General features: G+C 35.2%; 3 protein-coding genes across 4 annotated transcripts; 2 read left to right on the top strand and 1 right to left on the bottom strand.

Moving 5' to 3' along the window:
* The first annotated feature begins 1,501 nt into the window (after window positions 1–1,501).
* Window positions 1,502–19,053, top strand: LOC120346327 (ATPase family AAA domain-containing protein 3-like). Its single transcript, XM_039416037.2, has 14 exons — window positions 1,502–1,823; window positions 2,193–2,269; window positions 2,372–2,473; window positions 5,235–5,364; window positions 5,517–5,682; window positions 5,802–5,871; window positions 6,006–6,218; window positions 6,334–6,459; window positions 7,345–7,469; window positions 7,746–7,797; window positions 8,335–8,405; window positions 8,636–8,803; window positions 18,119–18,227; window positions 18,617–19,053. Exons 1-14 carry the CDS (start codon window positions 1,610–1,612, stop codon window positions 18,821–18,823), a joined length of 1,830 nt encoding a protein of 609 aa, XP_039271971.2. The 5' UTR covers window positions 1,502–1,609; the 3' UTR covers window positions 18,824–19,053.
* Window positions 4,280–5,146, bottom strand: LOC120346328 (ciliary microtubule-associated protein 3-like). The gene has a single exon (XM_039416038.2). It carries the CDS (start codon window positions 5,005–5,007, stop codon window positions 4,342–4,344), a length of 666 nt encoding a protein of 221 aa, XP_039271972.1. The 5' UTR covers window positions 5,008–5,146; the 3' UTR covers window positions 4,280–4,341.
* Window positions 19,054–22,320: 3,267 nt separating the features above from the next.
* On the top strand, window positions 22,321–27,700 carry LOC120345432 (uncharacterized). 2 transcript variants are annotated; one of them, XM_039414882.2, is made up of 11 exons: window positions 22,321–22,606; window positions 23,355–23,466; window positions 23,724–23,896; window positions 24,271–24,408; window positions 24,595–25,314; window positions 25,622–25,760; window positions 25,833–25,931; window positions 26,201–26,354; window positions 26,483–26,679; window positions 26,878–26,995; window positions 27,434–27,700. In XM_039414882.2, the coding sequence occupies exons 1-11, from the start codon at window positions 22,587–22,589 to the stop codon at window positions 27,478–27,480; spliced, it is 1,917 nt and encodes a 638-aa protein (XP_039270816.2). In that variant the 5' UTR covers window positions 22,321–22,586; the 3' UTR covers window positions 27,481–27,700. The 2 variants fall into 2 exon arrangements, with proteins under 2 accessions (XP_039270816.2, XP_039270815.2); XM_039414881.2 differs by lacking the exon at window positions 22,321–22,606 and adding an exon at window positions 23,019–23,227.
* The last annotated feature ends 37 nt before the right edge of the window (window positions 27,701–27,737 follow it).

Raw genomic sequence — 27,737 nt, 5'->3', positions numbered from 1 at the left:
TGCAGTTGTGGCAGCATCAGGTGGGCCAGATTGAATTACTCAACGGGCTGGATTTGACTCGTGGGCCGTAGTTTGCCCATGTCAGTGTTAGAGCGACTCAAAAGTAGAATCACAGTCAGTCCCTGCTTTTTCCCTCCTTTTAAGTCTGTGTGGCTTTCAAGATTGCCGTAATAGATGTTCCCCTACCAGACCAATTCTGATTACTGCGTCAGAAGCGGTGGTTTCCCATTTAAGAGATGTCATCTTAAGGATCAGTATGAAAAATGCCCATATATAAATACCAATATAAGTGAAATATGCTGTTTTTATATAGGCACAAGCATTCAATAAAACATATGAACCCAGAACCTGAGAATTTGGCATATCCTTTATAGCAGGGGTGTCAAACTCGTGGGTTTTGGAGGGCATTGCATTTTGGGAATTGTGCCGCAAACAGTTTTTGATGTTGATAATGTATATTTTTAGATAGGCCGAATATTTCCTAAATTTCAAATGCCATTTACATATTAATTTCTTGCATTTCACTATTATTGTTATTCACTGTAGGCTATTTTTTACAAAAAATTATAAATTTTTATATACAATTATCCAAAACATTTTTTAAAAATATTTTCGATAATAAAAAAATAATACATAGACTGAAAATGATTTATCTTATTATTTAGACCTAAAATTTACAAAAATACAGAATAAACCAATGTTTATTATTACATATTTTCTGGCGTTTGGCATCTCATTCGGGCCACCAGCTTACTAATATAAAGCTGAAATGATATTACAGTACCAAAATAATTGGGTCAAATGATAACTGAAAAATTTGTAAAACTATTTTCTGTAAATTGTCATTTTCTGTGTGAAAAATCAATTTCACTTTGAAATGTTTGAAAAATGTGTTATCATTCATTTAGATAAAAAAAAATTACCAAATATTACAATAATTGTTAAGTGTTCGAAGGTCGCAATGGAATCTCCCTGGGGTCGCATGCGGCCCGGGGCTGCGGGTTTGACACCCCTGCTTTACAGCATTTCAAGATCAAGATGTACATATTGAACATGGGCTATAAATAGGTGTGATTTTGTGATTAAATTCACAAAATAAATTGCATATTACAAAGTTTTGAATTTTAACTGCCTGGAAGGTTGTTGTAGTATATATCAAGTTATTCTGTTGAATTTTTTCCCATGTGCTGCTTTGAAACACACATACTGAAAAAACTTTTTTAGGAAATATTTTATCCCATTAACGCTCTTTAGCAGAGGATGGTGCAATGGCTAGAGTAGTTTAATGCAGTCCCGTTTGACCTTCCCTGGAAGTTGAAAAAAAATTTTCTATCTAAAGAACATTTTTCAAAATGTATCTAAAAAAAATAAATTCAATTTGAAAGTGAACTTTCTTCAAAATTAAGCAAATAGTCAAGTCAATCAATCATTAATATGCTGCCATATGACAACACTGGAAAGTAATTGTATTTTGATTTCATGGCAGCGGTGTATTTTTATTGCTTTGTTAAAGTGAAATATTTTCCAGGTTTCCTATAAATAGAATTCTATATTTCAAAAATTTAACTAGGAAAGTGAGGTATTGAATGTTCATTTTTAGAAATAAATTATGGACAATTCAATATTAAGCAAATTTTTTGGGAGCAAAGGTGCATCTGCAGATATTCCCGATGTAAAGTTTGATGCTGGCAGCTTACCTACACCACCAACTCCACCTGATAAAAATGACAATTCAGGACTCAAACCTGGAGATAAATGGTCAAGTTTTGATCCGACTGGCCTGGAGAGAGCAGCAAAAGCTGCCAGAGAGCTGGATGCATCTTGTATGAGTTTCATTTATGACATAAATTATAATTTATTAATACAGTAATATAACTAATCAGTATTTGTGTCAGCCCATATGAAATATTAGTTGGATTGGTTCTTAGTTGGATTAAGTGTTCTACTATTGTACTCTTCAGTCCAATTTGGTTTTTAATGATGAACTAAATTCCTTCGAAAATAAAATTAGGAATCATTACTTCACAAAAAATAGCATTAATCATGACATTGAAGCAATTATTGCTCTTCTATTTTGTACATTTGTTTTTGTCGTTTTATTTATTTAGTGTTCAAGACAGTTAATCCAAAGTTATAATATCCAAATGAGTTGTCATTTATGCATTTATGGCAACGATAATTCTTTTGTTCAGCTCATGCCAAAGATGCGTTGGAACTCTCGAAACATCAAGAACACACAAAACAAATTGAATTTCAAGCAAAAGTCAAGGTATTCAAATATTGTCATTTTATTTTTAAATATGGTTGACTCAAAGATGTAAATTTCTTATTGTCTTATTGTACAGTGATCAAATATATCATTTTTTTCTAGGAATATGAAACACATGTTGAACAATTGAAAATTGAACAAATCAGACAACAATCTGAGGAAAAAAGAAATAACTTACAGCAAGATGCAAAATTAAAGAAAGAGGTCAGGTTTGAGTAGACTTGCATAATTTGTTGAAGAGCCTGGCTGTAAACGTGTCAACTCTTTTTAATTTATGTAGATAATACCTTTGATATACTTAAAACAGATAAAATCATAAATCAATTTTAATATATTATACTATATTGAGTGAAATAAGTATATTGAAATACTCGATATGTTTTGATTGTCAGGCTCGTGTTAAATCGTATGACATTCTGTCAAACTGTGTATTTGATTTAGATCTGTGTATACATTACTTTCATTTCATCTAAACAAATAAAATGTCCCTTAACAAGTTTATTACATGTTTAAATTTAAAATTTTCATAAACTTCTCATAACAACATAATCATAGAGTCTTGGGACCTTTTCTATTTTACTATTTGGGCCTCACCTAAAAACATTGCTGGCCTAACGGTTGAAGCTTTGGCCCCAAAACTATGTTGGCATCGCGGATTAAATCTTGAGTTCCCTTGCCCGAGCACCCTCTCCCGAGATGTATTAAACTGGATTGGCAATCTCAAACCGGAAAGATTCCTATTCTTTCAAACAATGGTAGCTTTTTACCTAGCAGAGACCAATTGTGCAGAGCCTTGCTCAGAGTGAGGGACTTAATAAAAACGAACTTAAAAAAATGAGACATATTCACATAATAATTTTTGAACTTAAAAGAATAGTTGTTTTAATTCTGTACAATGTACATGTTGGTTCGTGAGACTGCAACCTATTGAAATTCAGTATTATAGGTTTTATATTAATTTGTACAAAAACATGGTCAACACTGATGAATGCAAAAACCATGATGCATTTGTGAGAAAGTGTTTTCATATTACAAATGTAGCAAAAACTAATTAATGACCTAACTAAATCTGAGGTACTTCATATTTCACCAACAAAGGTCTTAACATAACACAATTTTTAGATAACTCCGATTTAACAGTATAAATGATACCTCGCTGATCGAAAGCTATACCTCGCTTCTAAAAGCCATTTTCAAGCCGCACTCGGTGAAAAATAGTCCGGGCACCTCTTCACTAGATAATCGAAGGCTTTTTCAACATTTAAATACTTCTGATTGTCACTCAGATCAAAAACAAATCGTCGTCGTCGAACTTCACGATACTTCCTCTATTTGTAACTCCGGTATTCCAGAAGCGAGTTGCGCAGCATGTGCACTGTCTAATTACCTAATTTTAGTAAGGCGTGTTTGTTTGATTAAATGTTTATATTGCCATACCTGAAAACTACAAACCCATTAAATGCCGATCGATTTGGCAACCTTGTTTAAATTTAAAAAGGGTGTTTGAATCAGACGTATATTCCCAGATTACCTGGTTACCGCGCGAAGATGAGTTTACTGATATAATTCTGCCACCACTCCATCGCGAGACAAAACAAAGAAATAGTTTTAGGCAATTTCTTTTTGCGGCTACTCATTTACGTTTTATTTCTAACATATGACTCGGATGGATAAAGGCGGTGCAGATTACAACATCAGAATAATAATCCAATCTTATTCAAAAATACGTCGACACCCATTTTTATCAACTCAACTCAAGCCTGGTATAATAAACATGTAGAACACTGAAACCTAATTATTATCGAATTTCCGTTATTTCCTACTAAAAAATTACTGAATGCTATTATTCCCGCGAGCCTATTTACGCTGTACTAAATAATAGAAAATCCTATTACTTACTTGTGGTTGTGGACACACTTTTGTTTACAACGCGGTGAAACTGATAAGCGCGGGAGACCGGAATTGATTAATTGAAGTATGGACCCTTTTTATGTGTGCATATTACACATCTAGAGATATTCAAATGAAAACAAGTAATTCAATAAATAAATAATACGAATAAATAATTGAAATTAGTCGAAATACATTTTGAAATAAGCAACTCTGTTTCGGTACTTCCTAAACTCCTTGTCACTCAGTAGTTCGATTCTCAAAGTCCGTTTTTTAGAGTCTGGTTGAATGGGCTTGATCGGAGCTCCGAACTGCTGAGGCCATTCAACCCGCCTATTTCTGGGTACATTGTGTTCGTAAATTCCTGGCCCTGGTGTTATCATTGGATCAAGTATAGGTTCTTTAAATCTCATAGCTGATGTTTCAAATGGTTTGTATGCAGCGGCGGGACATTTGAATTTCGTCCAGTCAGTTTGGTAAAAAGATGGGCTGGGTGTGACAAGTTCGTGCACTTTTCGGAATCTCGGATTTGTCCTCGCTCCACAAGAATATCCACGAGAACTACATATCCATTGGCCGAGGTTGTAGGTAAAACTACTGACCTCAGCGTTGTTGTAACATCCTGGACCTCTGTGTGGTGCACCTCGCAAAGGATAAATTTCGTTCCCTGTTCTATCCGGTGCGTGAACATGTGGGAATAATCCCCTGTTCAACGTTGTTCCGAACGATACCAACTTTTTTGCTGGATTTTCCTGTTGAGAAGAGCTAGCCTCTATATAAGCAGATAATCGTCGATCGGCAAACGAATACTTCTTGGAAAGTTCCAAGCCTGGTATATGCGGTTGCATTATATCGCTCTAGTTTTCACCGATTTACCAGTGTAAAAAAAATTGCATACCTATTCTAAAAATGAATTTATTTAATTTTTTCACGTTAAATATAAAGCACATAATTACGTCATAATGAGGCATGCGTCTTACGAAAAATGAACGCTTTGTTCGAGCACATGATAGTTTCCCACAAATTCAAAAATAGTATAAATTACCTTATCATCGTAAACCTTTACACTCAACAGCAAGCTGAATACCAAGATCTTTTATCGCGAAGAAGATACGACGATCAGTTAAAGCAACAAGCTGCTAGAAATGAAGAAGATCTCAGAAGACAAGAACAATCGGTTGAAAAGCAGGAAGCCATGAGACGAGGTGCGACATCAAAAGTTTCATATTTAACGCAATCAAATGGGTCGATTATTGGGGCTAATTTGAACTTCTTTTGCGATTTGGTGCAACAATGCGGGATTTCTTCCCTTAGTATTTTACCTTTTTAATATTTGAATTCTTTCGTCTCGTAACAGCCACACTGGAACACGAAATGAAATTACGAAGGGATAATGAAATTGCGAGAGCGGAAGCGGAGGCACTTGCTAGAGCCAAAGCTGATCGAGAAAATCAAGATTTGAGATTCGAAGAAATCCGTCTGAAAGCTGCAGAACATAGGACAACAGTACTGGAGTCGATTAAGTAAGAAAATTAACAAACAGAATTTCCGCAAATCCTCTACGGAAAAATATCTAGCTTGCTCTATGTGCTGTTCCAGGCTATACAAAATTACATCGTCCTTCATTACTTCTACCTTTTAGAACGGCTGGAAGCGTGATGGGTGACGGCGCTAAAGCATTTTTAAACGACTGGGATAAAATCACCACAGCGGTAAGTTTAGTTATTCTGTCATCGAAATTTTGTTCTTGGTATTTGAATTTGTTCCAACAAGTGGCGTTCGGCTCGTAGTGGGAAATAAATGTGGTAGGTGGATTTAATCTTTTGAATTACGCACTTTCTTGCAGGCGTTTGGCATAACGTTGGCTGCGGTTGGCTTGTACACCGCTAAAAACGGCATCGGTGTCGCGGCTCGTTATATAGAGGCAAGATTGGGAAAACCGTCACTCGTAAGAGAAACAAGCAGATTGACCTTCCTAGAAGGGCTCAGACATCCAATCAAGACATCACGTCGATTTTTCAGCAAGCCCGAAGATTCTTTACGTGGCGTCGTTCTCAAGGTAAATGAACGTTTGTGAATTTCACGTGAGAATGGTTTAGTTATTTCATTATTAACAAATTGTAAATTTCCCTGAATATTTCGAGATTAATAAATGAATCTTTGTCTTTTTTTAGCCAACTCTAGAAGAGAACATACGTGATATCGCGATTTCAACCCGAAATACTAAAACGAATAGAGGCGTTTATAGGAATATTTTGTTACATGGGCCACCCGGCACAGGGAAAACATTGTTTTCCAAGGTAATATCATTATATTATAGTAATCGTGTATGCACCAATGAGCAATAAACAAGTTGTTATAAGTTCAAAAATACAATATAAGTATATCTGTTATTTATATTTGTTATTTTGTGAATTAGTCGTTCCAATCAGAATTTAATATTATTTAATTTTGCTAATTGAATTTTATCAGCTTTATATTCTTCCGCGATGGACAAATACTTGACACCTATGAGATATTTTAACATTCGTTCTCAACGAACAGTCAGATTTCGGCATTGCTAAATTGTCCAATTCATTACGCCAAAAGGTGCGCCTCAACGATTAAAGAGAATTGAGTTAAACATAACTAAAATATCGTTAAATGTTTTATTTATTGTCTCTCATGTTAAATGATGTGTATATGAATGAATCGATTCATTTTACCTTTTCATGTCGTTTACTTTCTGTTACGTAGTGTCTAACTCTATTGTTACGCAATAATGGAGATAGACACTACTTGCTGCAATTTGTGACTTGTAGTTTAGTTTATTCATCTGCTGAACCGCGAACATGAGTGATTATTTTAAGCATTTTAACGAAAAATCAGGCAGATATGGGAAAGAAGACTTTCTGCCTTTATTCCTAAGGACTACACGTTTACAGACTTCAAAATGCATAAAGCACACATTAACGATCCCAAAATTGAATTTTATTCAAAAGCAGCATTTTTTTCGTGCTAGTGCTCCGTGAGTTTTTTCTTTTCCCCTGATGATTTTGCCACGCACTAACAAAAAGTTTGGGAATCGCTGCATTACGCCATAACCTAACTTCAATTTTCGTCGCCAAAATATTCCTGTACAATGAACTATAATTTAAAGTTTTGTATGTGTATACTAAACATACTTTGTACGTCCTTTGTTGCAGAAATTAGCTTTACATTCCGGTATGGATTTCGCTATTATGACTGGAGGTGACGTTGCACCAATGGGTCGTGATGGCGTAACAGCAGTTCATAAATTGTTTGATTGGGCTAACAGCAGTCGAAGGGGGTATGTAGTATTGGTAATATGTTTTGGATTTGATGTATTAACACACCGCACTGGTGCTGAAGCGTACCGGGTTACTCAACTTCTAGTTCTTGAACATTATACTTATATTAAATACATTAGTAAGGTTCCAAAGTTTTTTTTCAATAATTTTTTTTAACCACTTTGTGATTTAAACATCCGAGCATGGTCAATGAATGCAAGAATGTCTTCATTTTTAGCTGGCGCTAACTCTGGCTAAATTATTTATACTTATTTTTTTTTTAAATTTTTGTGCAGGTTAATGTTATTCGTAGATGAAGCAGATGCCTTCTTACGAAAAAGGGCCACTGTAAGTTTTTTTTTCTTCTTGAAATACTGTATAACATTTATCACGTGATGTCTAATCTTTAAAGGCGCCACGTTAAATCTTCATAACTTTTCTTTCTGTTCTTAATAATCTGGAATTGTCCCACATCATGTTTAAATGTGCGCCATAAACTATTCAATCAGCTTGTATCGTTTTATATGTTAGATTGTCCAACAATTTAGTTCTATTTTGAACAGCTCATAATCAGGATCCATTACAATTAGGGAGTGACGTAGTTGGGAATATGTAACGCTCACGTTTTCAATTTAACGTAACGTATTCTTCCGAAAGCTCTAATTTTCCAATCATAAAAATATACTTCCTTGCCAGTACATGTGATTTATATTGTTCGGTATATCTTTGGTGCATGTATTTATTTGAGAACGAAGATTTCTCCACTTTGTCATATATGTGAGGGTAGACTTACTGATTTTTTGTATGGAATGAACACTTTCGTTTCTACTGTTTTAATACAATGCGAGTTTTTTCCGTTTTTCAGAATCTGTTTTCTTTTTCTAGGAAAAAATAAGCGAAGACCTTCGTGCAACATTGAACGCGTTCCTGTATCGTACGGGAGATCAATCCAGCAAGTAATGAAACATACTTATTAAAACTTCAAATTGTGTTTTTGATTTCCAGGATAACTTCATCCAACGATCAACCGGGGGTATACCCGCTCTGATTGTCACCGTATATCAATAGCTCCCACGAAGAGTATTTTAATCCAGAGAACATCGATTTAAAAACATAGCCAGTTAATTAAAAGAACTGCAACTGAATTCGTGTCCATACCAGATAAAAAGTATTATATATTTTTAAGGTTCATGATGGTATTGGCCAGTAATCAACCTGAACAATTGGATTGGGCGATAAACGACAGAGTGGACGAAATAGTTGAATTTGATTTACCAGGTCTAGAAGAAAGAGAGAGATTAGTTCGACTTTATTTTGATAAATATGTTTTGGAACCTGCAATGGAAAAGAGACAGTAAGAAATGAATACTTTCATAAAATCTTGATCAAACTTTAGCTGATTCGTACCCGCTCAAACGTAGCCTACTAATTTGCCCGAGTTGGCGAATTTTACAGCTTTGCTACAGGGCAGCACTCTTTATAATAGTAGGATAACCACGGAACGTATATATAGTATAGCCAATCTACGGAAATGTAGTAAGTCGCACAAAATTAGCGTTGAACCACGACGAATTATTCTAGAAGTACTGTGAGGACGCAAAATAATTGTCTTGTCACGAAGCTGTGGTGGTCGTGATCAGTGTTCACTATTAGCGCACTTTTTTGCGAAAATTGCGAAGCACTTTCGCAACTTTTTTTAGGGACTGCGAAATAGCACTTTTTTCCGATTTTGAAGAGAAATAGCACTTTTTTCTGATTTCGAATGGAATAAAAATTCAAATTTAACAAATACTTTCGAGTATTAAGTTGACAAATAAGTAACATACTAGTACTTTGTAACTCAATTCTGCATATCATAGCGATATTTACCGAAATTCTAACCATAAAGCTTTTGCATTAACGGCAAAATTCTTGTTTATAATATGATTATTATACAAGCACACCGATTCCGCTTCTCCCGCAAAAAACGCTCTCGGTGATTGAAACCAGATGTTGGAATAATACGCAGTGCGTTTCTTTGAACGAGAGTGGTCATGTGACTATCAATGATATCGATGAATTCAAAATGACTATAAAAGTGTTACATGTTATGGTCACTTTGGATGAATTGTGACCAAACTGCACAATTTTCAAATCAGACGAAACTTTTAGCAGCATGTCACAGATTTGCAAAATCACCAAATTCACAAAATACCATTAAGTGCCATTTTATTGTAATCACAATGTTGAAAGGACGTGGCATTTTCCGGAATTTTGCGATATTTACACAACTATTTCTCATTGATATGCGGAGGTTGGGTGGGCAAAATTCAATATTTTTTTGAATCGAATATTTTTAAGGAGTACCGAATAAACGTGGTGGAAACATTAAAAAATCGGCAACAAAGCCTTTTTACTGGTTAATTCCGTTGTAATCGCTAATTGTTCTTGTCACCGATCGTTTTGGCGGCGATATCCAGGTTTTGGGTAATCTATATTCCCGCCCTCTCTTTTTTACAAATATGAATTCTTGTGGGTCGGCGGACATCGAAGTTTTATATTTCGGGTTTACCCGTTCGTTCACATCGGCAACAGCTGTTGAAGACATTGAGGACTCAAATTAACATTTGCGTTGGCTTTAATCAGGGATGGCCATTTCCGAATACTAAACTATTCCGAATACATTCTAAAATAATGTTTTCGAATCTGGAATTCCGAATACATTCTAAAATCGAAAATAACACATTTTTGTTTTAGTTAAATTAAAACCCAGTAAATTAGGAAATAAGCTTCAATAAAAATATCAGAATGAAGCCACAAACCAACAGTATATGCACACAATCTAATTGATAGTTTATAGCTATCAATAAAAAATAATAGCAACTCGTGACACAGTCAGTTTATTAAAATTATTCACTTTGTACAAATGGCCATATGAAAAGATAGCCAAGGAGTTGTCTGACGCTTTCTATCATTGGTACCATGATATTACGATAATAGTCAAGTCTATTGACAAAAATACTACTTGTATTCAGATAATTATGTATATTTTCTGAGAGTAATAAACTTTATTGGCAATACAGGCAACAACAATCGAAAATCCATTATGCCTTTAAAAATTCTAATATTTGAGCCTGAGGTATTCTACTACCTACCAGTATATTTGTATAATAATTTATGTGAACCATATTGTTATTATGTGTAACATATTGTTGTATTTGAAATTAGGAATAAATTAGTCGAGAATAGATGACCACCACTGCTAGCGCGCAGCCAGGATTTTCGAAATTGGAAATTCCCATTGCCGCCTGTAACACCCACCGCGATTTCGCGCTCGTTAAAAGAGCCGCCTTTTCAGAGTATAATGATCATTCTGTTACGTAAAATATTCAATCCATGACAACTACGAGATTCTAAAATATCTTTATATAATAATTTAATGTGTCCAACGTAACTCGCGGTTGCTTCTTCTTACGTAAAAAAAAAAACGTTACTATTCGGTCCACGGCGATCTGTGACCTAAAATTACCAGATAAACTGCCTGATGTATTTAATTTTAATACGTATTTTTGCAATCTTGCCAACTCGTTATCGCCGTTAGGAAAATCTCAAATAATTATATAAAACCCTGTTAAGTGTATACATATTGTATTTCATACAATGAATATACATATAAAGTTTAGCAGTGAATTAAAAATACATATTCATCGCCGCGATTATGCCACCTGTTAAAAGAGTCGACTTTCACAACAAATAATATAACAACGAATATATATTTTTCTGTTGTGCTAAGTGATGAATTCGTGACCGACACGGCATATTTAAAATGTCTTGCTTTATTAATTTAATTGTCTTCAATTTAACTTGCGGTTGCGTCGACAAAATAAAATCCTCACCACTCTTATATACCATTGCAATCCGCGGTTATAAAAATAAAAACGTGAGGTAAACTGTCCTATTAAATAGTGTTTTGATCCGTATTTTGCGAATTGGGCAACTATTTAGATGTACTTGTTTACAGTGACTCCGCTCGATCGAAATGCTGCCACTCTGATTATTTTTAGATATAACCGTTCGAAAAATCCATAAATATGCAGTAATATCTCACTATCTCAGAGTAATATTTATTTCATCACAATAAAATTGATTGAATATACTTTAGATTAATTATATTATATACATCCTCACAACCCGGGAAAAAGTCGCATTCCAAACCTTGTATCGTGTTAAAGACGGAAAAAAAAATAACGAATAAAAAAAAAAAAAATCAGGCAAATCACGCCCTCAATTAGCGATGATATGTTTCTAAACGCCGACCAAACATAATGTGTGCCAGAGGCACACGATATTTTGCGACTTTCACTGCCTAGAAAAGCGTTTTTTAAATTTACGCGGGCCTCAATAAAACTTATATCGTTTACGGTTTTATTTTCAGAATTTTAAATTGCCGCTTTTCAATCAAAAAGTTGCGTTGTCTTTAGAAACCTGCCGCCAATGAACGTATTTACCAGATTCACAATTCCGTGCACGTATAAAAATAAGATAAATATCGTTATCGTGGAACAAATTTGTGGAAAATTTTCGTTTTAGAGAAAATAACACAATCGTAAAGGCGTTTACGGCCTAAATAACACGTTACGCTGATGAGTGATGAAAACAATCACGCGCAAGTTTCTATCGAGAATGTTTTCATTCAACGGAAACGTCTTGAAAGCGGCGTCGAAAATGTGTGACGTCACACAAATATCCGATATTCTTATGAACGTGAATTCCGATATTCGAATGACGAGATATTCGAATACATTCGAATACTTTATTCGAATTGGCCATCCCTGGCTTTAATATTACCTATCAAGATTTGTAAATTTACCGTCCTAGTTTTATGCGAATGGTAATATTATTGTCCATAACGTCATGCAGATATTTATTAAGACGATAATTAACTTTCTCATGTATTTCTATGGTGATAAACTTCGCAAGTCTGAAATTGTGCCAATCCTGAATATTGATTTAAAATAGTGATTGAATAATTCGGCAATAAAGGCATTTCTGCGTGGTCATAAGACGAGAGAGATGACGTTAATGAACAGCACTTCTTTTACAGGATATTTTACGAATGCGACTTAATGCTAAAAAGATTGGGCTGGAGTGCTTTTTTTTTGAGTGCTCGAGTGCCTAATAGAGGTCAGGCGCTAATTGTAACTAATTCCCTCAAGTTTCAACGTGTTTTCAACAAAACAATACCCCGGCGATAATTATAGCTATAATGTTACCGAGCAATTCACAATTTTATTTATGAAATTTGCAAATTCACCAGTTTCTTGACGATTTTGATATTGTCACGCCCTAATTATTAGTGCAAAAAATACTCCCCTTCTTCCGCGGCGGTTTGACGGGTTCTTTGTTCCATTCTTCAGAAAGTTCTGACATGGGGGAGATAGAATACTGAATCCGGAGCGTTGAATCCCTGTCCACTTACTGGTGATTTTCCGTTTTGAAATGCGTGAAACATTCTCTATTTTAAATTAAATGACGTTTCGCGGGCTAGAGTTCTCCCGTTCCAGTGTTCCAGACGTTAGTTAGACGATAGATAAAACATTAGATTAATAATTTTCGTGACGCCCCGTTTTCGAAAATACAAAGTTATATCGCAAAAAATGCGTTATGATACATTTGGAATGAAACATTATTTACGGTTAATTCAGATCATATTTTACTCTTCATTCAAAATACAGTTGTATCTCGAAAAATGTGTTTTGTTACATTTAAAATAAAACCTTTTTGCGATTAATTTAGATCAAATTTTACCTTTCACGGCAACCCGTTTCCGAAAATACAAAGTTATATCACAAAAAATGCGTTTTGTTACATTTATTTTGCATTCCCAATAAAATACATATTTTCCCTAATTAAGGTCAGCGATGAATCTGTTCCTGTCGTTCAAGCTCGACACACGTTTGGACGAGTGTGGGGCGGTTTTTTGGTCGACGATAAATTAAAAAGTTGCCACACGTTATTTGTATAACGATAATAACAGAAAATTAAGATTTTATAATAGAAGTGAATTTGTCTCAAGATCGTATTTTACGATTCCTGCCCACAGAAAATAAACACGCTGACAGGCTTGGTTATAATTGATATTCGTTTAATTTATTTTACACTATCAATAAACGCGCCACACCAATTGCGACCATATAAATTGCAGTCGCATCGGTATGGACTGTATGTTTTTGGCGCTCTCACATTAATAATAATTTTCAACAAAACAATACCCCGACGGCAGGGTTGTCCAAAACGAATCGAATATCATAGTATTCGAATACCTTTTCGGCTGATTTTCGAATAATTACGAATAGTAGCTACTTTTCGCCGTAAACGTGGTGTTTCGTTTTACGGGAATCTTCAAACGACTCTTTACGCTGTCTCACGTATTGTAATGACGATGAATTAGAATCGGCACTTTGATTGTTTATATTCTGTGCGACCGTACGTCGCATAGTGTTGCGACACATTTGCACGTTTGCGTGGGTGGACATTGCCGACATTCGTCAACGAGGCTTTCAATTTACAAATTCATTTCCATTACGTCGAAAAATTGACAAATACCGCTTTTCTATGCCCAATATTTCGGCCTGATTTTTGGGGGGGGGGGGGGGGGGGTTCTAATTGAGAAAGTATGTTTATTTTATTTCTATGTGGCCTGCTTATTAGTCTTCTCAAGCATGATTTGTGTAACCTTATATTTGGGTCTTAGGGTCTTCCAATCATGATATTTAATCGCAGGCCAATTATCGTTACTTTAAAGAGAAACATGGCCACCGAGTGAAAGTGATTTGTGACCCTTTCGTTTTGCCGATTCAGCAGAACACGACAGGGACAGGAAAACACAGCTGTGAAATAACCCGTGGACGTACAGTATAGCACTTATCACATTCCAAAATTATTTCAACATTCGGGTTAATAGGTTGTCCAAAATGATTGCCGCTTTACAACTTAAATTTACCACTCAATTGTTAAAAATAGTTAATTCTGTGAGTATGATTCTACCAAACTAACATGATCTGGTTCTAAACATATAAAATTATTAGCGCATATCACAGGGACACAATTTTTCTACCAGTCTTATTGGAGGCCTATATGGAAAAACCCCTTTTTTGAGTGCTAAAAATAGACATCGTCCTATTTGCCATGTGGACTTATTAGCTGGGAAATACGGTATTTATAGCCGTCATTGTTACGATATCCAATAAATTACAAGTCGATTTATTAGAAAATAATTTCTGGCAAATAATTTTGATAACGATAGTTAAAAGTAACGATCCTTTACCAGGATGATTTTTTGTTGCGCAAAATAATCCAATCCATGACTGGTACCAGCATTTAAAATGTCATGTCGTATTAATTTAATTCCGTTCAACGTAACTCATGGTTGTATGGACAATCTGTGGACATAAAATGTGTGGTAAACTGACCGATATTATTGAATATTGATTCCTATTTTCATATTGATAAAATAATGAAAATATTAATACCAAATACCACGGGTATTTGTGGACATGAAATACGTGGTAAACTGCCCAATTATATTTAATTTCGGATTCGTATTTACAAAATAATAAAACTATTATAATTCTAAAATGCAACGGCGATCTGTGGCCTTAAAATGTGTGGTAAACTGCCCGATTTACCAACATTTGAGTTATGATAATAGAATTAAATTAACATGGTAAGACATTTTAAATAGTGGTATCAGTCATGGATTCGAATATTTTACGCAGCACAAAATCATCCTAGTAAAAAGTCCATACTTTTAAATGCAAACCAATGGCAACCATTATCCAAATTAGTTCCCAAAAAGCGGGATAAAGTATAAATTCTTTTTCCGACTTGTGACAATTTTTCGTGAGTACGAAAATAAGAATCAAAAACTAATTATATTCGGCACAATATCACGGCAATCTGTGGAGATAATTTGTGTGGCAAACTCGCGATTAATATTAATTTTTGATTCCTATTTTCGTATTTAAAAAATACAACGGCGATCTGTGGACTTAGAATGTGTGGTAAACTACCCGATTATAAATAGTTATTGATTCCTATTTTCATATTTATAAAATAATAAAAGTATTATTACTCAAACATACAACGGCGATCTGCGGACTTAAAATGTGTGGTGAAGTTTCCGAATATAATTAATTTTTGTACTCGTGAAAAAATTGTCACAAGTCGGAAAAATAACTAATACTTTATCCCGCTTTTTGGCAAATAATTTGGATAATGGTTGGTATTTAAAAGTATGGGCGTTTTACTAGGATGATTTTGTGTTGCGCAAATATTCAAATCCATCACCGATACTACTTTTGCCGTATTAATTTAATTCTGTTAACATCACTCAAGGTATATAAAATATATACTGCAATAATCTGCAAATATGAAATGCCTGGTAATATAACTAGGTTGTAACTTGTAGATAGCGGTTATTCCATTGCTTATTGTATGGAAGTTCCTACATACATTTAGATAAGCTTCAATTAGTGAATTTTAATTTCGAAGTATTCGAAATTTCATATTCGAAAAAAATAATTTCGAATGTATTCGAAATAGTGAACTATTCGGTATTGGCCATCCCTGCCCGACGGTCATTAAAGCTGAATTCGTTACCGAATAATTCACAATTTTATTTACGAAATTTGCAATTTCAAGATCTCACTTGACGATTTTGATGATGTCATGCCCTAATTATTACTGCTTAAATGCCTCAAAATACAACAAATGTAATCATTTTCGACGATAACAGGCGCAACAATTCGTAAACGAGCCGTTTTAACGAAACTCGCGATTGATTTTACCTCTCTCTTGTTTACAATTTTAACATCCCGCCGGCCATGTATGGTCGAATAAAATGTTCACATATTCGAAACATGACTTGGCCACGGATGGAAGGGATCACTAAAGAGCTAATAGAAAGTACATACGCGAGGGTATGATATTAATATCGAGAATATTTGTGAGCATATCACAGGACGGAAATATTTTGCACCCGGCTGTTTGTTGGCAGAACAACGATACGCTAAGTTATTTGATCGAATACAGGGGAGTATTTATTTATCATATACTTGCGAACATCGAGGTTTTGGCGAAATTGTACGATCATGTTGTCTTTCTTAAATAATAACTTTTTCAATAAATGTTCATTTTTCTTTTGCGTCTTTATTATATGTCGGATTTTCATTTATTTTAAATTCGAAATTGTCCGAAATACTCCAACAGGTGTATAAGTACAATAATAATAGTACTTACCAGGGAAGTTTAATAAACACGATGTGTAAAGGGCTTCGTAACTCCCGTTTATTATAAATTTTTTTACATTCTGCTTAAAAAACAACGCACGTAACTCTCGCGACCAAATCTTTTTGTTTTGTATGGCATCGTCTTGGCGACGAATTTATTGCCGACTGAATTTTAATTGTGTTTTAGGATAAGTTATTTTCTGTTTGTTGGTTTCTAAACTCCACAAACTTGGGTAGCAATTACTATTAATGTGAGATTTGTGCATATAAACGATTGAATATCGCGACTGGATGTCCGATATCTGAGAATGCGTAATTCTCTTTCAACATTAATTTTCAGGATATCAGCGGTCATGTGGTCGAATAAAAATTATTTATCCAATGGATTGGTATTTCGAGACACTCTCAAAATTATTTGGGATCCACTATCATATCATTCGTTTATTTTTTATATTCATGTTTTTCTCAAGAATCACCCTCGTTATATTTAGTGTACCTTCGCAAAAGAAAACTCTTTGGTGTCATCGTTCCTATTAGTGTAATTGAAATATATGGAAACCTCGCAAGTGGCGTTGTGATGCGAATATTTGATACTAGGTCAGCAGCATTACAAAGAGTGCTATTTATGAATGTTGAAAGTACATGACATTACTAAACATTTTGCCAATATATGATGTTTTCTGCCCATTTAAACTAACTCGCACGCAAACCAAGGCATGTCGACATATAAAAATTACTTGTCTTTGGGTAAGCTCTGAAATAGTATAATATAAATGTAAATGAGAAATTTGAAAGTTGAAAGAAATCGAAAAGTTAAATTTCCAGCGCACCTAACCCTAATTAGTTGATTGCTATTTATATTGGGGGGGGGGGGGATTTATTTTGCACGGGATTTGTACAAACGATCCACCCTGTAACTAATATGGTTTCCAGCCTGCCTCGTGTCTGTTAGATGGAAGGAGTAACAAATGTGAAGTCTTTGCTGTTTACGCGAGTAAGCAACTGACACCGTGATACATTGCATGAAAGTTTTGTCCGGGCAGGTGTTAGCAGATGTCATTTCGTTGCCGATGAATTCGCTTGTTTTGATTAAACACGAATTCGCTTAAAGGGAACTCTGAAATATCTTCTCTTTAATTCATAATATTAACCGGAGGAGCGCTTTTTCGAGTATCTATGCCGTTTTAAATGGGTTATATGGAAGGCTAGGGCACCTAACTTGTTAAATTCGGCAAAAGCACTTTCGCACTTTTTTTTTCCGACTGCGAAGCACTTTCGCACTCATAATTTGCTTAGAGTTAACACTGGTCGTGATACTTTGTATACTATTCTTATATAGATAAATACATATTTACGTATTTATTGCATTTTGAAAAAGAATATTTGTTTTTATTTTCTAGGCGCCTCAAGTTGGGAGATTTCGACTTCAGTATAAAATGTTCCCAAATCGCGGAAAAAACCAAGGGACTTTCTGGAAGAGAAATTTCCAAATTAGCAGTGGCGTGGCAGGTAAGTCCACAACTAGGTAGAGGGTCATGCAACAGAGGTGAAAAGATGCATTTTCCATGTTTCTGTCGAGTTTTGCTACAATTGATGCACTTGATCGACTATACTTGCAAATATACTTTTTGACTTGAATTTGATAATATAGTAGATTAGGTAGAACATATTATTTTTGGTAGTATGTGTACCAGGTTAGGGTTAGGCCATAATATTATGATTTTCCCTATTTTAGTTATATTTCGAGTCGGGGACTGTCGTTGTTAGCCAAGTGGATATACCCCCTGCCCATAGGTTTCGGTCCCTTTACACAACTTGATGTAAAGTAGGCAACAAAATTAGTTCCTCCATATTGGTACACATACTTCTGGAGCGCCTTATTTTCCTATTTCACGTAGGCTACAGGTTACGCATCTTCGGATGGAACGTTAACAGAGCAGATGGTCGATGATCGCGTGGAAGAGGCTGTCAAACAGCATCAACTCAAGATGGAATGGATATCTCACGTTTCCCCTGGAATGGAGAAGGAATCCAGTCAAACGACATCAACGAAAAGCTCACATTACGCGGCTGCTCACTCTACCGACCCCGCCGTGGACACTTAACGATTTTGCGAGCTGACGTTTTCTGGATATAAGGCAATTCACCAAATCTGAGCTGAGATGGTACGGAGTTCTAGTAGACGCGTAATACGTCGTCTGCTCTAATGATTCATTTCAATCAATAGACTTGTGGTTGACATCCACATCACCAAATCGTCTGCGTGAAACTAATAATGTTTGAAATTGTGCATTTTCTTATGTAGGTAATTATTAAAAAATCTTATTCACTGCAATTGTACTGAAATCTGATATTTGGGATACAGGTTCGCGATGAAAATGCGTCCCGCGAACACATTCCGTGCGGCCCGCAGAATAATTTTTGAGGTATTTTGAAACTATTTCAACTGTTAATAGCCCTTTTTCTAATCCCCATGTCGGGATTTATGTTTGTTTGAATCATGGAATTTCAATGTTGTATCTATAAACGTCGAGAAGGTACCGATATGGGAACGAGTGATCGGTACAAGGAGAATAAACCGTCTTGTGCAGACTAAACCAGTCTGAGATGAGTCGCGCTTTTTATCTAAACTTTATACCTTAAGTTCACGTCTAGGAACTCCTCATTCGGAAAGACGCTTTGAGTCTTTATTGGGAACGTTAGTGGACATAAAGATCGTTTTGCATTATTGTTGTTCTTATTTGTATTCTTCTTGGTACCCTTATGAAAAAATCGCTTTTTGCATTGGTTATTGGACCATTTCCTTTGAAATTTTCATTGAGTAAAGATTATATTTTTTGCTAGAAGGCTATTACTTTGTTTATTTCTAAAGATCGTATGAAATCTGATATTTCGTTTAAAATTTCGCTGTATTATTTTATCCATGGGAACACTGGCTGTCCGGTTTAATTCTGTAAATTCTTGCTACGCGAAACTCAGAGGGTACCGGTAGCGTCAAAGGAAAGGACTTCATCCGCTCTGGTTAACGTGTCCATATATTTGAGCATTGCTCTCTTGTTTTAGTAAAAACACTCCTCTATTTTCAAGCCTTGGCCGCGAGACAGCAGCGATGAACCACCGAGCTGACTTGGCGAAGTCCGAAGTCCCAACTTAGACGGACTTTGTTCTTTGACAGCACCAGGTCTTCTCGCGCTACAAGTAATAAAATGAGTCAAATATAACAATTCATCATACAATGAGTCAGGCACGCAGCCAGGATTTTCGAAAGTGAGGAGGGTCCAAATCGGAAATTCATTTCTTTCCTAAAACAATCTCCGCGATTACGCGCTCGTTAAAAGAGTCGACTTTTTCAGCGTATAATCACTTTTCTGTCGCGCGACATATTCAATCCATGACAACTACGAGAAGCCAAAATGCCCTTCTATATTAATTTAATGGTGTTCCCGAAGTATTCGTACCAAGATGGCGCACAACCTGAACATGGTATGGGTACCGGTTTAGGGTTATTCAGGTTGTGCGTCATCTTGGTACGAATACTTCCGGAGCGCCAATTTAATTGTGTCCAACGTAACTCGTGGTTGCGTCTTCTTACGTGAAAATAAAAACATTATCATTTTGAAATCCACGGCAGTCTGTTGACATAAAAGTATGAGACAAACTGCCCGATTGTATTTAGTTTTGATACGCATTTTTGCGATCTTGCGAATTCGCTATCGCCGTTAGAAAATCTCGAGATCTGATATAAAATCCCGTAGAGTACTATTCAATTTGGTAAAATAAAAATACATATTGGGTATATATAGATATCAGTAAATCTAAGATACATATTCATCGCCTCGAAATCTTCGTGGAATGATTTTTCTGTTGTGTGAAGTAATCAATTCATGATCGATACTGATATGTTTAAATGTCTTGCTTTATTAATTCAATTGTTTTCAATTTAACCTGCGGTTGCGTCGACAAATTAAAAGCATCACTACTCTAATACCACGGACATAAAAATGTATGGTAAACTGCCCGATTATATATTGTTTTGATCCGTATTTTGGCCACTTCGCGAAGTCGATAATGCTGAGTTGTACGTGCAACACTGACTCCCTTTTATCGCAATGCTGCCACTCAGATATTTTAGAGATAAAACCGTTAGAAAAATCCCCTAGTCTGCTATAAAATTTCACAGAGTAAAATTTATTTTAATACAATAAAAAATTGATTGAATACACTTTAGATTTATTATCCTATTTATCATCACAAACCGGAAAAAAATTGCCTTTTCAATGTTGTATAATGTTAACAATAAAATTTCCGACAATTTAAATTAAAGTAATGGATAAAAAAGTAAATCCCGCGCACCATTGGCTTTGTTTCGATTTTAGTGACGGCGTAGTTCCCAACGCCGAACAAACGTAATGTGTGCCGTAGGCATACGAAATTTTGCGATTTACACTGTAAAGTCGCGGGCCTTCTACACCAAATGTTTACGGTTTTATTTTTCGTATTTTGTATTGCCGCTCTTCAATCAAAAAATTTGCGTCGTCGATTCACTACTTCATTTGTCTTTAGCACCTCGCCGCCGATAAATCGAATACCTTTCAATGTATTCACGATTCTGTGCGAGTACAAATAGAAAGTAATTATCATCATTTGTGATTTAATTAGATCAAACCCCAACGTAAAGGTGTTTACGGCCTAAATAACACGTCACGCCGACGAAAACAATTGGCGATTTTAGCAAAATTCAATCGCACGCGTTATTGGCGACTTTTTCAGTTTTTCAAAAATTTCAAAAGGGAGGTGGTCCGAGTGTCTGGTGTGTTTTCAAGTAATATCTGTCACAAAAGAATATAATTTTAAGCGACATTACAAAACCAAACACGAGGAAAGGTACTGAAAATACCACGCTATTTCTCAAGAAACAATTTGGAAATAAGTAAAAGCTTCATATACCTTCGTTGACAACCTGATTAGAACAGTAACTCTCATCCCTAAATAAATTCGAAGTGAGTAAACTCGGGATGTTTTGATCACTTTGGGTTTTCTCCGACGGCGGCCCGTGGGACGCGCCTAAAAGTTTTTGCGGCCCTCCAACTTTGCAAGCTCTGACCACCCTCGTATTGAACAAATTATGAGGCGTCACTTCTTTCAGGAAAATCTTCCTAGTCTAAAAATAATTAGGAAGTAATGTCATTTGGTGAGTGTCTCAAATCAGCGAGTAAATGACTTGCATAATGTTTGAGACTTCGGTTCGAGTGAATAAACAATATTCATGTACATATATATATATATATATAGGCCTACCGAAGTAAATGTGAATTCTCGCGTTGCGTTTTAGTGCTGCGCCCCTAGAGGTATCTGATATATAATGTAGTTTTGTCCTGTAGAGGGATGTTTAAAGTACACCAATTAATGATCCACTCCGTGACAGGGAGATACATATTAGTTTTGTTGAGAGTTGATTAAAGACTTGAATGCACTATAGATATTACTGGAGCGGGACGAAAAACAAACACTACACTTATTCAACAAGAGCAAACGCAAACATGTTTAGTTAAAGAAACTCCCGTTGTTCATGAGACTATTGGATTACAATGCTGACTATCCCGAAGATAACCACGTTTCTATTGTGTTTTGTGAAAACAATAGTTTTATTGTTCACGTAGCCTCTTTAAATCGTGTTAAAATATTTTGGGAGTTGTGCATCGGATCGGGCGTGTATTACGAGTAAAACACTTGCGAACTTCACAAACTGTGACCAAAATAAAACTGGATGTAATCTGTCGCAAAAGTATGTTTATTTTATCTGAAGCATTTTCTGGGCTATATGGTTACATGAATCACACGGAATTATGAACTACTAAACAAAGCAGAATGACCGAAGAAATGCCCAGGTATGTAGTGTATATATATATAAACAAATTTTTGGCATCCCACGTAGTTAACAGTTTTATCGATTTGTATCATTACACATTGACAATACCATACGTTCATACGCATACATTTGCTAATGGTGGAAAAATCAAATTATCCAAATACAGCCGAGAGTCCGACTACGGCAATAGATTGTAGTTATAGCAACAGTGAAGTGGTATGGTATTTCTTTTTTTTTTCCAAAAATAAAAACCTAATCTATCAGTGGTCGTCGTGTGTAAATAATGCCTTTTAGCATGGAGAAATACCCTCCGTGTGGCAAGTCCACGCTTCTGAAATCAGGAGGAGTAAGAACAAGCTGTCCTTTTTATAACAAGTGACATTATGACGTAACAGAATGTAAAGCCTCGAAAATCACATATTGTTCAAAGAAAATCACATCTAATTCCAAAACGACGAACATGGAATGGAGTGGTTTTGTTTTTGATCGTGGTAAAATACTGATACTGGTATAATTTCCCGTTGAATTATTTTTGTAAATGATAAATTTATGTGATGCCTCGTAAAAAGAGGCGAGCAAATCCGAAAGAATCCTCAGCCGCAATACCCAAAAAACGCCACGTTTCAACTTCGAAGCTAAGGTAAGTCGTGATGAAGTGTTTTTTATATTAAATTATACGTCTCATTGAATATGTCAGCATAATCTCCTTTTGAAATATGAGTGATTTTAAATTAAGATTTGAAATTTACAAATTTGCTTACTTCTAGTTCCACTACCCTGATCCTCACCGATGTACAACCTGAAAAGCAAGATGAAGTCAAACAAGTTCAAGATATGGATGACGTCACACTTGTTGAAGACAGCCAGAATCCGGATGAGGTTGGTAGTATATGAATATTTGTTAGATTCATGCTGGACTGTGGTGTATAAACTTGCTTAAACCGTATGTCCTCGACAAAATTGACAGACAAATACGCCATATTTACTCGCACATTCTATATATATTTATATAAGTCATTACATTGGTAAATGCAAGCTTTATTAAATGCAATATTCTCATTATTTTGGAAATATTACAGTAAAAATAAAGTATTTCAAATCTGATTATCACAGAAAAAGCTATTTGTATTTTGCAGAAACCAACAGATGAACCTCAAGTAGTAGTATCACCCAAATCTGAGTCAAATCACTCTGTGAATTTCACGCTTCCAGAATCTACGAATTTACTGCTCTTGAAGGAAATCCTAGAACTTCCAAATTTATTCAAAGGAATTGCAACCGCGGAGAAAATAGTCCGTGCCAGAAAACGGTTATATACAGTACTTTTTCACAAACCCTGAAAGTTAATTACTATTAAGGCGCGGCTTCATCAAAGTATATATATATATTAGACAAGGTGGCTTAATTCGACGTCTTGATAGGGTACTTCAGTTGAAATTAAATATATTGTATTAAAAATAAAGACGATCAAACAGTGATTGCATTTCATCCGAGGTATTTTTTTTGAATTATTTCGATCGTAGGCGTCAATTTAGACGGCCGTCGTGGCGGTGCCATTGACTCCAGTGAACTTATTAATATTATTTCAAGTAAACGTTGTCAAGTGGAAAGTCAATATGATCAGCCCGTATGAATTCGGGTATGATATGCTAGGAGTTTTGATTATTCGATCCAATTTCACAGGTTTATAAACCTTGGCGACAAAAACATTACCGATATCCCGGAAGAACTTTTCGATTTTGATGAAGTTGTAGAATTACATTTAGAAGAGAATGATATTAACCATTTATCTCCACTATTTGAATATTTCAAAAGTTTAAAGTGAGTATTTTGTTCAATTTTTTGAAATAATGCCATTTAGAATATACCAAGTTGACAAGTTCATTTATACCTCACTGCTGGTATTTAGTAGAGCCGGATTAGTTTTTTTCGATACAAGTTATTTATTACTCGATTTAATGGAATCGTTCTGTTGCTTTATATTGTTACCGTTATTTATTATGGCAGAATTCTTTATCTCAATGGAAATTGCATATCGGAATTGTGCCCCGAGATTGCAAAGCTAACGCAATTGAAATCAATTGATCTGAGTTGCAATCCACTATCACCATTTCCTTCGGATATCATCACAAAGTTGGTTTATCTTACTCATTTGAGACTGTATGATACCGGACTAACGTCGTTTCCCGCAGAAATATGCAGAGTAATGCAGTACTTGGAAGTTTTAGGACTTTCCGGTAATGATATCGAAGACCTACCACCAGATTTTATATGCATGCAGAAGCTACGCGAGGTTTACTTGAAAGATAACAAAATGGTTGAATTTCCAATTTGTTTGTGCGGTTTACCAAAACTTTGTATTATTGATCTGGAGGGTAATAAAGTCCAGTATATCCCAAAGGAAATATCACTTCTGAGAGAATTGAAAAAGTTTTATATTTCTCGAAATTCTCTGCTTGCGATTGAGAAGCAGTTGTGCAAATTGAAACAACTTGAAGTCTTAGAAGCATCCGACAATAGAATTTCCGATTTACCTAACAACATTCATGATATTATTAGTCTGCGCGATTTGTGCTTGGATAATAATCGAATTAGAATTTTACCGAAGAAGTTTCATCGTCTCGTCAACTTGGAAGTTCTTCGATTACGTAACAACGGCATCAGAGATCTTCCAAAACGAATATCGAGAATGGCATGCTTGTCCAGATTAGATGCTGGTGGAAACAGGTAGCATTTTTTGTGATATAGAAGTTGCTACAATCTTAATTTTGAGTGATTGTCTCTATTTGTTCGTCATTACGAGAACATGCAAGAGATAAAAAATTTAAAAACTAGTATTTCATATACATTTTAGTAACACTTTTTAGCCTAAGATGCGCTTAGTATCAATATATATATCTTCTAAATTTTTCATTCCATTTACCAATTATATTAACGTTACTAAATTTGACGCTCTAGAGTGCCGGTAACACTGAATCTTTAAGTAAACTTAACATTCTCCAGCTTGGCACGTTTCATTATTTGTTGTTTACAGACTCGAGCATCTTCCAATCAACATTTGTGCTCTCTCGCAACTCCGTATTCTCATGTTGGACGACAATCAACTGCGCGATGTTCCACCTTATATCGGTCATTTGCGAAATTTGGTGCTTCTTAGTCTCACTGGTAATAAAGTAAGTTAAATGGCATTGATACACTTTTCAAGTTTCGACAACAGCCAACAAACAGATCTTTATACTTTTTAGTTCGATGTCTTCCCTATCGCATTGTGCAGTCTGAAATCACTAGAGCATTTGTATCTCGGCCAGGATCAAGGAAAACCATTCACAAGGCTTCCAAACCAAGTAAATCGAATAAAACATTTAGTCATGTATGCGTATTCGAAAACAGAAATAACCAAAGAGTATCAATCGAATAGTGAAATGATATAATATATAGAACTTCACATCGTTGGCACTTCAGCGGATTTGGTACCGTTTTACACGGGATCAAATGCTTTTGTTACTCAAAGAAAACAGCTAAGTGGAAGCTGATTCCACAGCGTGGGGGCCGCGAAGAAATCAATGATACTAAGGATAACTTTTTATCCAGTTCTAATTATGGTTCATTTCAGATAAAGTATCTGGTCAATCTTAAAAAGCTATATCTGGATAACAATCAGCTGGTAACTCTACCGGAGAGTATCCGTGAATTACGTCTGCTCACTACACTCGTTGTCAGCAACAACCGACTGTCCTCGCTACCAGCTTGTCTATCAAGTTTGACAAGTATGAATTATTTTATCAGGTTTAATTTTGTATGAAAGCAACTCAAAATGTGTGCTCTCCATTACCTAGATGGGAGATAATAAATAATTGGTTTAAAATTTGAAAAATTATTGTTTTTTTCCATTTAGACTTATCAACTATGTACCTGAATAACAATGATCTCACCAAATTATCGGAAGACGTCGATCAGTTGAAACAACTGAAAGACCTGGATGTTTCAAACAATCCCTGGCAATATCCGCCACAACATGTTTGTGAACAAGGCCTACAAGCGATTCTGAAGCATATCGCAACGGAAAAAAAATTGAGATACTGTGCCACCAAGGTGAAACTGATTGTCTATCAGTCTATTGGATTACGGAGCGAAAATTTCTTTTATATATATTGCTTTTTGTGCACAATTTACTTTAAATGAGAGAACACCGAACATGTGATATTACCTAATTTGAACTCCCTCGTCCTTTTTGATAAAATTCTCCATATATATCATATAATTCAATCAATATTCACAATTCATTCTTAGATTCAAGCATGGTGGAGGGGAAATATGGTGAGGCATGGTTTCGGACCGTTCGATGGGGGTGCCAAGTCAAAGAAAAAGGGAAAGAAAGGAAAAGCATCGGCAAAAGGAAAAAAGAAAGGCAAATGAAGATAGACTTTTTATCCATTTATTTAGATCCTAACAATACTACCCGGGAAAATACTCACACACACACAATAAATATTATAATATTTCAAGTTGCCATGATTAACAGTACTATAATCCAAAAATGAATTCAGAACTTAATGGCCGGAAAAAAACTTATTCTCCGAAATTCCCAAAACAATTATGTTTTTCATACTATGACAGCATATTTCGGTTGACATGATTGGTTTCCTAATCTGTTCAGTAATATGCGTCCTAGTAATATGTCTGTCCTACACTATGCTCATTATATTTTATTTTTTCTCATGTGACGACTTCACCAATTAGTATAGTTTCTTATGTTATTTTATCTTGCACTTATTAGTTGACGTTTTATAGATTTTCAAAATTGAATCAAACACTTGTTTCATATTATATCCTTTTTATTGATTAGATAAAAAGAAAAGCAAGAAAGGTGGAGGAAAGGGGAAGAAAAAGTAATGACGCCGGTTAAAGAAAGTCAGTTAATATTAGAACAGATAAAAGTCAAAAGTCAGTGGCAGATTGAAGTTGATCGTCTATAAATTTCAAATATTAATTTGCAGTTAACTATTATGAATCGAACTTCAGCGTACGAACCATCAGTGGCCTAAGCTCAATATACCAGTCATTTTGATGTGATTTTATGAATAGTTTTGAATATAAATAGCCTTAAAAGTTAGTTCACTTTTTATTGGTGTTATTTAATTTTAATATAT

The sequence above is a fragment of the Styela clava genome, chromosome 8 (assembly GCF_964204865.1).
Source record: "Styela clava chromosome 8, kaStyClav1.hap1.2, whole genome shotgun sequence".
Taxonomy (NCBI): Eukaryota; Metazoa; Chordata; class Ascidiacea; order Stolidobranchia; family Styelidae; genus Styela; species Styela clava.
The sequence above is the reverse complement of the archived record's forward strand: the minus strand, read 5'-3'. Positions and strand labels throughout refer to the sequence as shown.